Source organism: Haliotis rufescens, unplaced genomic scaffold, assembly GCF_023055435.1.
Source record: "Haliotis rufescens isolate VD_foot unplaced genomic scaffold, xgHalRufe1.0.p SCAF_10, whole genome shotgun sequence".
Lineage (NCBI taxonomy): Eukaryota > Metazoa > Mollusca > Gastropoda > Lepetellida > Haliotidae > Haliotis > Haliotis rufescens.
The window spans coordinates 15,676,027-15,688,254 of record NW_025963780.1 but is presented as its reverse complement, the minus strand read 5'-3'; the positions used below and the strand labels follow the sequence as shown (position 1 = coordinate 15,688,254).

The 12,228-nt window shown below is 37.6% G+C and overlaps 1 protein-coding gene across 1 annotated transcript in view; it reads left to right on the top strand.

Moving 5' to 3' along the window:
• LOC124120940 (receptor-type tyrosine-protein phosphatase N2-like) overlaps positions 1–12,004 on the top strand; it is a 251,353-nt gene extending 239,349 nt beyond the window's left edge. Inside the window, exons 19-23 of the mRNA XM_046483855.2 lie at positions 97–263; positions 8,754–8,807; positions 9,447–9,511; positions 9,813–9,886; positions 10,247–12,004. Of these exons, the coding sequence (XP_046339811.1) occupies positions 97–263; positions 8,754–8,807; positions 9,447–9,511; positions 9,813–9,886; positions 10,247–10,318 (432 nt within the window). The 3' untranslated portion in view covers positions 10,319–12,004. The remainder of the gene's footprint in view (positions 1–96; positions 264–8,753; positions 8,808–9,446; positions 9,512–9,812; positions 9,887–10,246) is intronic.
• The last annotated feature ends 224 nt before the right edge of the window (positions 12,005–12,228 follow it).

Here is a 12,228-nt window from a genome sequence, read left to right as displayed (position 1 = left end):
GCCTCCATGACACATCCACAAGCACTAGTTGTGTTTGGTCCCTACATAGCTTGTGTTAGTCTTCAGATTGTATATATTTATTTGTGTTTGCAACAGGTACACCTTGTGTCGGAGCACATCTGGTGTGATGACTACCTGGTTAGGAGCTTCTACCTGAAGAACCTGCAGACAAACGAGACTCGCACTGTCACCCAGTTCCACTTCCTCACCTGGCCCAACCTCTGCGTACCTGGATCAATCAAAGCCCTCCTGGACTTCCGCAGGTACACCTTGCACAACTAGTCCATGCACACGCACACACACTTCCTCACCTGGCCCAACCTCTGCGTACCTGGATCAATCAAAGCCCTCCTGGACCTCCGCAGGTACACCTTGCACAACTAGTAGAAGAACACGCACACACACACACACTTCCTCACCTGGCCCAACCTCTGCGTACCTGGATCAATCAAAGCCCTCCTGGACTTCCACAGGTACACCTTGCACAACTAGTACACGCACACGCACACGCACACGCACACGCACACACACTTCCTCGCCTGGCCCAACCTCTGCGTACCTGGATCAATCAAAGCCCTCCTGGACTTCCGCAGGTACACCTTGCACAACTAGTCCATGCACACGCACACACACACACACTTCCTCACCTGGCCCAACCTCTCAGTACCTGGATCAATCAAAGCCCTCCTGGACTTCCGCAGATACACCTTGCACAACTAGTACATGCACATGCACACGCACACGCACACGCACACGCACACGCACTTCCTCACCTCGCCCAACCTCTGCGTACCTGGATCAATCGAAGCCCTCCTGGACTTCCGCAGGTACACCTTGCACAACTAGTACACGCACACGCACACGCACACGCACACACACTTCCTCGCCTGGCCCAACCTCTGCGTACCTGGATCAATCAAAGCCCTCCTGGACTTCCGCAGGTACACCTTGCACAACTAGTCCATGCACACGCACACACACACACACTTCCTCACCTGGCCCAACCTCTCAGTACCTGGATCAATCAAAGCCCTCCTGGACTTCCGCAGATACACCTTGCACAACTAGTACATGCACACGCACACGCACACGCACACGCACACGCACTTCCTCACCTCGCCCAACCTCTGCGTACCTGGATCAATCGAAGCCCTCCTGGACTTCCGCAGATACACCTTGCACAACTAGTACATGCACACGCACACACACATACGGGCGCACCCTAGGTGCCACTGTCTGTTCATGTCTTTATTCCTGAGAAACACGGGAATGCGTTGGTAACACAACCACACGAAAGATTTTTAAGAAGAAATGAAAATTCTTACACCTGACTAGTGTGTGATTATTGTGTTGAAAAAAGATTATTTGCCTGAGAACCATTTGCCACTTTTCATCCACATCATTCATTTGAAAATGTCTTAACAGGAAATGTTTTTGAAAATTTCACCCAAACATATTTTCACATGTAACCTACCATCAAAATGTAACACATTCTTTGCAAAGGATCGATAGAATAATAATCGTATTTTACATTAAAATATGATATGAGGTAAATTCTGGTTTGGAACTTATACTTCATTATAATGAATTAGAACAATAAAGGCCTGAAAGTAACTTCATATGCAACATATGCTGCAGTTAAACCTGATATCCTTGATAGAACCATATGGTTCCAAGTGCTGATACCACTAACAGTGGCAGTATTTGAAACAAACAGTGGCACTTGTAGATAGTTTTGACTTAATTAGAAGGTTGTTGCTTGAATAAATTCTCATAATGACACATTAGGGAATAAGTTAGAATACCATTCATTATACATTGTGCTCAGGTTACATGCTGCCTATTAGTCTAAGGCATAGTTTCACTGTGCAGAGTTGCATCCCTTAGTTGCACCAGGATTTGATGACATCGAATACCAGATTCATCCTGATTGTGAATTTTGGGCTGTGAGCAATATAATCCTTGCTCATGTGTTTCTTCAAAATGGTCAACGTTTATGACCTGTGTCACTTAAGGCATTCCGCCAACAATTAGCTTACTTGCTTTTCAAAGGAGCATTCAAATCAAATCTCTTATACACTCAGATACCCTGTGAAGATCCAGGTTAAAACTGGTCTTCAGCAACCTATGCTTGTCATTAGAGGCGATGGAAGGGACTGGTTGGTCAGTTTGCTGACATGATTCATACATGTCAGGGTATCCCAGTTGTGTACATCGATGCTCTTGACGTGAAGCACTGGATTATCTGGTCCACACTCATTAACAGACAGCTATCATATAGCTGGGATATATGTGCAAAACACACACAAAACAAATACCCTTTAAAAGTGAGTAATTTGCATATGGAGTCACTTGCGAATGGTTTATGAATATGACCATGTACCCTGTTTTGTTGGTTTGCGTGTATTGCTTTTAACCTGTAACATATATAGAACATCATTTAACATGGCTACTAACTTGACTTCTAGTGTTTTCATTGTATTACTAATAACTATTTTCCTGTGTTTTCACAAGTGTAGATTAAAATATATAAGAATAATTTGATATTATTTCAGTAATGAGCAAAACATAAACTATAAAAAAGCTATTAAAGTGTTGTGTTTCGATAGTAACATATCCAGAGCCAAGATATTTTTCTGTTAAAACTGAAAAATGTTTGTGAAAATCAAGTAAAATTCAAATATAGAGTCAAAGTCTGTACAATTGGTATTTATAATATGCTCACAACGAGGCACATTATACATATATATCAAACTGTGACACTTGCATATGTTGAACAATTAAATCAATACAATTGGCATAAAATACATTTATTTCTAAGAATTGAATATTCAGAAAGGGTTATCTGGATGATAATCTGACATATTCTCCCAGCCACCTTTTCTCATTTATGTGTATGACTCACATACATAAAGTGTGACAATGGAATTCTAAATCACCCTCAGTAGGATAGTAACATCTGGTAGAAGTGAATATTAATTATCATAATGTTCTGAAAGGGAAGATGTTTATACACAAATGAGTGTTCAGTGATGATGGGTGTGGAGTTACGCTGTCGTGTTGTGTAGTGATAGTTTGGAAAGGGAGTTGTTAAATGATTTATTGCTCAACAATATCTGGTTGTATTCTCCTGACAACATGTTATTGTGCCTTTCTCTTGGTTGAGGATCCTTCTCATGCTGTTATGGCTGTTGCAGATTATTTTCTTGTGTATCTGGAGTTTGGTTAAAAATGTTTAAAGTAATAGTTAGGAAATATTATATCATTGCTGACAGTTGCACTAAATATGCATTAAAACAATATTGGTAGTGGGACAATTTGATGTCCTATAATCATCTTAGTTCTTTCTATTTCTTTATCTAATGACCAGTTTTCTGCCTCACTATTGTGGTTGGATCTGACACCTGCCATGACAAACTAACAGTTGCTGCCTAACTCTGACATGCTACACTGCTATCCTCCCAGGCAGCTTTTGTGATTTAGCAATTGTACATTAGACAAATTGCATAGTCACAAAAGTGATCGGGGGGCTGGCTCTGCTACTAACAGCTTGGTGATGGACTTGCACTGCAAGTGCAGCTCGTGTACTCTGCATATACTAATTACATGGCAACTACTTATCTATCTGTGACTTATTTCTCATGGTCTAATGCTGGTTATGTTTGGTGTAACTTATATGCTACTTACATAGAAACTACTATTGATGATTCTAACTGCTGCTGGTTTCCTGTTATGTGTATTTCAATGGTTGCATCTATGTGCTATTTGCACGTCAAATATTCAAATAAATTCAAAGGGATGGCTATTAGTTGTTGTTTCATATGTATCTTTTCAGGATGGAGTACATGTATGTAGTGTATCTCCAGGTTACTATGTAGTGTATCTCCAGGTTACTATGTCGTGTATCTCCAGGTTACTATGTAGTGTATCTCCAGGTTACTATGTAGTGTATCTCTAGGTTACTATGTAGTGTATCTCTAGGTTACTATGTAGCATATCTCCAGGTTACTATGTAGTGTATCTCCAGGTTACTATGTAGTGTATCTCCAGGTTACTATGTAGTGTATCTCTAGGTTACTATGTAGTGTATCTCCAGGTTACTATGTCGTGTATCTCTAGGTTACTATGTAGTGTATCTCCAGGTTACTATGTAGTGTATCTCCAGGTTACTATGTAGTGTATCTCCAGGTTACTATGTAGTGTATCTCCAGGTTACTATGTAGTGTATCTCCAGGTTATTATGTAGCGTATCTCTAGGTTACTATGTCGTGTATCTCCAGATTACTATGTCGTGTATCTCTAGGTTACTATGTAGTTTATCTCCAGGTTACTATGTAGTGTATCTCTAAGTTACTATGGAGTTGCTCTAGGTTACTTTGGAGTTGCTCTAGGTTACTTTGGAGTTGCTCTAGGTTACTATGGAGTTGCTCTTGGTTACTATGTAGTATAGATGCCTGTTGTTAGGATTAGATGTTTAAGGTTTCTTGAGTGGAAGTTGACGGTGTCAGTCTTTGTTATATCTGTGTTCCTGGGTTGTTGATGTAGCTGGGACAGAAATGAATGGCTGCAGCTGTGCACTTCGGAATTCCATGTACAGAAGTTTAATGCAGATTAATGCAGGGTGCAGCTGTTTGTAGACACTGTTTATTGTTGTATGTGACATGCAAGAGATTGGACAATGTAGAACAATATAATACCTGATACTATGTGCTACTTGTCAGTATTCTAAGTTTCTGGTGTAAATGCTTGTTAATAATCATCCATTCATATGCCTTTTGTTTGTAAATGGAATGTATTTGTATTCTGAATGATGTTTACCCAAACTTGCTTCATGTTTTATCGCCAAGGTAACAAATTGAACATATATTAACTTACGCTTGAGGAATGAACCTGGGCTGCATTACGTCTCCCTGCCCTTGTATTGTTGGTGTGAAGGCTAGGATGGGTGTGGGAGAAGTGAGGTTATATTTCAGGTCAAAACATACAGGAGTACAACTGGAAGGAATCTCTTGTGCTCACTGAAGCTTTAAACAATCAAAATGTACAAACCTAAATTTAAACTTTTTGTTTGTTTTACATTGTGAAAAGTAGTCTTAAAAAGCAACTGGGAAGACCTGGACTGGTGCTTCTGTAAGCAACTGCTATCAATAGAACACACATGTGCCCAGTTATAATCAGATATCATGGGCCCTGGTTTTAATAGTTTAATTCAAATATCAGAACCAATGAATTATTCATTTAATGATATAATTATAAAATTGTAACTATATCTAACACTAAAGCATCATTTTTTTCACCAATCTAATGTGTTTTCAATTTGTGGCATGTATGGAAATTGATTTTGTGGACATGTAGATGTGAACCACTGAGAAGACTCAACTAATCTGTTCCAGGTTCTGTAGCATTGACAACAGTGTATGGTTACCAATTACATCACAAACTGGCTCCTTACATACGGAATGCTCACATATCCTTGTTTGCTTATTCTATCAATTAGGATTATGGAATATGAGAGACTGAGACTGTTTTGTTCGAATAGTTTGATAAAACATTCCTGTAAAGAACTTGCTTCCTGTCAGACAGAAGGATATGGTATTGAAAATTAATATCCTTTTAAGATCAGTTTTCAAATTCATTAGTGGGAGAAATAATGAGAATAAACTTTTTTCTGCGTTATGTAAGCCAAGAAATATATTAGAGATTCTTCTTCAACCATTTATAGAAATATTTTACAAATTATCCTATCTTATTTTTTGTGTTGACTTTTACTATAACCAATCATTGTCATGAAATGAACGTGGAAATTGACATAGTCGCACATTTAATTGGGGTCAGATTGCATGGCAGGACCAGCTATTCTCATCTAGACCCTAGATTGATTCCAACATGCCAACGAAACAAATCGAAACCCAGTCGCTAATTGGCTTTGTGGGAATTCCATCTTTAACTTTTTATCTCACAAGTCAAAAGAGTTCTTTCCTGGCTTATTTTTCTATGAAACAAACCGGCACATTTTTCGTCACTGTCGGCCATCTTGCCATCTCCGTGGCCACAACAGCAAATGTGCTTGGCCAGCCTTCTTGCCATCTCCGTGGCCACAACAGCAAAAATGCTTGGCCAACACCCAGTGACATAAATCTAAATCAAGAATCAGGTTTTTAAAACGTCAGGTTTCCGGATCCCTCCTTTCCTAATGTTCCAAGATTTTCCATTTCCGAGAAGCTCTCTTCTTGACAAGAATTTATTATGGTAGTCCAAGCTCTCCATTAACTGCGGACATGCTGTTGATATAGCTAGCCCTTAATGCCCAGCTATTGAAATGGAGGCACCCAAATCGAGACCCTGTGATTTGACTTCATTAAGTGTGGAAATGCCTATAAATCTACATTAGCTGTGGTCTGCAAAGTCCCTGCAAATGAGGACGAGTGAGGACAGGTCATGTAAGTCCTCATGCTACACTAGGAGTCAATGTTCTGACAGTTTGCACTTAATGTAAAACTGTAGACTCCCCACACTCTGATGATCAGGGTCTGATCATAGGGCAATCTGTCAAAGGGAAGAACTAGCAGTTTTCTGTCTTTCTTTCACAAAATATTTTTTAATTCATTCAAAGGTCAGCTGTATGATAATTCAAATTTTATTCATTTGTTCAGATCAGTTGATGGGATAACTTAACAAGAAAACATAAGTTACCGTATTCGACGTAATAAGCGCCCCGCTCTAATAAGCGCCCATGGCGATATTTGCTAATATATTGGCAAGTGAACAATCCCAATTAGCATCCCTTCCGATTGATCAATGTACACAAGACTTATTTATTCGTGTATAATACGCACTCGTGTGTTATATGCCCCCTTAATTAATCTGGAAAAATATATCTGTCGTATATAAACAGTTCAGACCGTCAGCATAAATCACGAAATTTATCTTTCAACTCTGTTTTTTTCCACCAAAATAATATTCTAATAAGAGCCCCCTATTTCTAATTTTGAGAGCGCCCTGGGCGCTTATTACGTCGAATATGGTATGTTTAATTTGTTTTGTCAGAATAGATCAACTCATGTATATTTATAGATACCAGTAAATAAGAACACAACATTGGCACCGGTGTAAAGTAAAGTCTATATAATATCTTTACATGGCATTCAAAGCTGTAGTATCAGTGAAGACAAGACTCTTCCTACTCTAATGACTCTTTCACTGTACTGTGTTGGGTATAAATACTGCAGCCTTTATCAAGCAAGTGAGCGAGGCAGTGGTGACTATACTGGAGAGTCACTGTGAATGAATGAAAGAAGCTGAAATCTTAACTTAGTCATGTCTTCAATGTTTTATATATATTTAGACAAATAGTTGTGAACTTATCAGTTGAGAGAATGTACTGGTCAATAATAATTTGTCTGAGGTACCCTGGCCTCACCACTGACCAGAAGAGCAATATGCCACTTTCCACAAAACAATTCAGCCTGAATTTTCATGTTTGCTATTCATGTGTTGCACTCATAATCACTGCAACAAAATCCTTGAAGGCTCTACAGTGAATCATTTGGGAACTGAATCATTGATTTTCTTTAATTAGGATTATTATGTGGCCCAAAGAGCAATACTTACAGCCAATCACATGTGTTATCACATCCAAGTGCGTATGATACATGGCGCGACTTTCAGCTACTTACCTGGAAGCTGAGCTAATGGCTCTGCAGACCAGTCTGCCAGGCCAACTCATGTGATGATGGCACTATAATTACCACAGTCCCCATGTGTGGGCAGTTTGGCCGAGATTATCGTAGCACAGACAATATTACCAGGTGCAGGTGGCCTCACAAGTGACCACAGCAGTCAGGGCAACAAGCAGCCTTTGTGTGAAAGTGTTAAGAAATGTTGCAACTGAAAAGTCATTTGCTGGGTTTTTTTTGTCATTAAATATGGGTTAGTGTATTTTTGGTGGGTTAATCAGTATATATTTTGTATTTTGACCAGAGATGATCAAATATAGCATTTGTGGGTTTTATACAGATTTTACTTATGAAGAAACAAGAAAATATATAGGTATGCATGTTAATTTTTTGTGTGGTTAAAAGACTCACGGTGGATACTGAAAGACATGCAATGAATCAAACCAATAATTTATCTATTCATTTTGTCATTACATATGCTGCAAATGTCACTATATATAAGCCATTGGTGATTATAATAAATGACACTATATATAAGCCATTGGTGATTATAACCAATGTCTCAATATATAAGCCATTGGTGATTTTACAAATGTCACTGTATATAGCCATTGGTGATTATAACAAATGTCACTATATATAAGCCATTTGTGATTATAACAAATGTCTCAAGGTATTGGTGATTATAACAAATGTCACTATATATAAGCCATTGGTGATTATAACAAATGTCACTATATATAAGCCATTGGTGATTATAACAAATGTCTCAAGGTATTGGTGATTATAACAAATGTCACTATATATAAGCCATTGGTGATTATAACAAATGTCTCAAGCCATTGGTGATTATAACAAATGTCTCAATATATAAGCCATTGGTGATTATAACAAATGATTTTTTAATCATGGTTTTATTATTTCAGTTGGTCATTACACCAATATTGTATCATTGATATTTCTGGATCATTTTGGTTTGTGTGTGGGAGTATGAGTTGTGAACATGTTGCACAGACGGGGTGTTGCTTTAACGGACATAAGTTGGCCCTCATGTGGTGTGTGTGTTTCACGTTGCAGGAAGGTGAACAAGTCTTATAGAGGTCGCTCCTGCCCCATTGTGGTTCACTGCAGGTAAGTAGATTTCTATTTAGGGCTGTAAATTTGTGTTTTAATGTAAAGCAGTAACAATCATTTCATATCTTAAGAACTAGCATTGATATTTTATTTGATCTACCATGTATAGTTAACGCTGTTAATGCTTCTCAGTAGGCCTGTATCTATCAATGCATTGCAGTTGACAATGGCCTGATAGCAGTACATTAATGACAGGTTAAGATATCATTAGTTAACCTCATTGAAGATGTAATAAAGTTTCAAAAACAGCTGTAAAGATTTACTTTTCTATGCATTTGATCCAGTATACTCACTGGCATCCATTCCAAACCCTTTCACAATTTTATATCAGAAATTAGTCGAGATGCCTCTCTCACTCAGTAACAGTTTCCACAGCAACCTGCTGAATCTGATACTTGGCAAACGTGTGAAGATTTGTCATCATGTTAAGTAATGCTCGGAAAACGAAATTGCAGGATGACACAGCTAGGAACTTCTCAAGCTTCTCTGTTACCCAACTAAAACTGACCTGGATAGTCGCCCCTGCTGCTCAGTATCTTACACACAACAGGAGAAGGATCATTGTTCAGCTTTCAGCAGTATTTGACTGACATTTCATTTCACTGGAGATTAAGTTTGACAATTTCTTCATTTTAGTGATGGATGTGGACGGACTGGAACCTATTGCCTCATCGACATGGTCTTGAACAGAATGGCTAAAGGTACATATTTTATATATATATTTTAGAATGGAACTATCAATCGTGGTGGTTAAAACTACATACATGTATATTAAAACAGTTAATAAATCTGCAGCAAGAACATATGGGGAGTCTGAGACAGTTGGAGTGGTTACACTGCTTCCAGGGTATGGAACACTTGAAGGTCTGCGAGGTCAAGGTTCAGATGCTCACACACTTTCATGATAAAGAGCTCAGTGATATTGCTGACTGGTGTGAAACAATGTTCAGTATTGCAGGTAATCTAGAACATATATGAAGAGATTCTGTGTGTTTGTTACAGGTGCAAAGGAGATAGACATGGCTGCCACCCTTGAACACATCCGTGACCAGAGGATGGGTATGGTGAAAACTAAGGTAAGGGAGACAACTCTTACTAAGCCTCATATTTATCTCCCCTTGAATACAACTGAAATGTTTCACATTTTACTGTTTATAATAGCAACACATAAATAATTATTTGAATGTAAAGATTGGGATTTTTAAATAAGATCAGTTGATATTTTCCAAGTTGCATGAATATTTTGACTTGATTATATTACAAATTTTACCGAATGTTAACTGCACTGGTTTGTAGTTGATACTTGTGACAGGAAGAATGCATATGATATTTATATGAGTGTATAACTATGAATTGTTTCAGAACATATTTTTATATGTTTATGTGTTTATCTAAAAATATTTGCTTATCATTTTTTTTTTTTTTTCTGTTCCTAGGAGCAGTTCCAATTTTCCCTGGCAGCTGTCGCAGAAGAGGTGCATGCAATTCTGAAAGCCCTACCACAATGAGTACTGAACACGTTACACGCAAAACTAAACTACCGACTCACAGACCAAGATACATAACTATACCCACCATGGTTTGTCAACAGAATAGGTGCTGTTGTCCTAGTACCTGACACACTGAAAAATGTCTTCAGTTAAATCTCACCAGCAGGGTCGAGAACTGTGGTCAACACAAGATGGGTGAGCTCCATCATCAATGGGTAGACTGTATTGAACAACGGGGTGCTGAACAGCCTGTTGTTTTTATGACAATTACGAGAATTCTTGAAATATTCTCACCAAGTACTTAAGTGTTTTACAAGGTAGCACTCTTATCTACTTAAAGCAGGTGATCATGTTATTTTGAAATCGACTGGTACTTTAGATTCTCTATAGAAATTATTTCCGTTTTTGATGTCAAGAAATAACTGATTTAATGTAATATTTCTTTCAACACTGATCAAGGAGTTGGAGATGAAAAATATCAACTAGATGTATCCTTAATTTGTAGCCACCCCATGCTTGATGTTATTGTTTTAATATTGTTATCTATTTTGGATGTGTTGAACAACCCTGTAGGCATCCCCCCATGTCATCAGCGGTCTATACTATTCAAGGTATGTCATGTCAATCAGTGTCCGATTGCAACATCTCTCATGTGGACTGTGTCATGGTAATCAGTATCATGTTAGTATCATCATTCAAGTATATTATTTATTTTTGAAATTTTATTTTTATTTAAAGTATTTTAAGATAATTTACGAACATTGGAAAATTACCAAATACAAATGCAAGTGCAATATCTTTTGTTCATGTACCATTGTTTATTATTTTCATTCCTCAGTAGTTTTTAGGAGTTTTCGATTTTCTTTTTAGAGATATTCAACATATTGAGTATCAAAAGTCTTGCACTCAAACAATCATTAAATTTGATAACGTGTTTTTGACAACTTTCAAGATTCTGTGAAAATATATTTTCCATAATGATCTGAACTTTTCTTATTTTTCTGAAAATAGAGCATTATTTACTGTTGTTTCTCTGGTCGTTGATGCATTATGAAAGTGATATCAAATACAAGGATAAGCAGATTAACACTGCAAAGACAAATCTGCATATACATGAAATTGAAACATTTGGGTTTATTCACAAAGACAAGAAAAAATGTCAAAATATATCAAAACATATGTGGAAGATGAAACAACTCCTCAGTCAACTTTCCCACAACAATGTCACCTGTTTCCCTTGCAAATGGTTATAAAGTAATTATTCTGTTGATCCTCTTCAAGTAACGTATGTTGTTCTGTTACGTTTTGTTACTCTATGAAATAAATTTTGTGATAAAAGGGAGACAACCCTTGTTTGACTAATGATGTAAAGGACTGTGACCTCTTTTCCACGCTGCTGTGATCATGTTGAATTTCAATATAATTTGACTTGGATATCTACTTTGAAAGGCTCTTCTCAATGGAAATACACAATATCCATGATAATTATATTTTTGAATTGTGATATATACATATTATATATATATTTATTCTCAGAGTGTCTGAGCCTGTTGATTTGAAGAAGTCTATGTGTCTATAACTCTAATATCTTTCACTAACTTTGAGCCCCTAATTGTCAAACTGTTGTAGTCATTGTCATCTAGTGGGATTGTTTTTGTGTAGACTTTTGTTGTCAATAAATGCTCACAAGCTGCAAAACTTGAACAAAGATATGTTTGTTATGTATTCAAAGCCATTTATATGATTTGATGGTGTAAATATGCAAAGGATGTGTCTCAAACAACAGTGTCTTACTAGAGAACACACCATTCACACACGACAAGGGTAATGTGTCACAGCAGTGTCTCACTACACCATTCACACACAACAAGGGTTATGTGTCATACAGCAGTGTCTCACTACACCATTCACACATGACAAGGGTTATG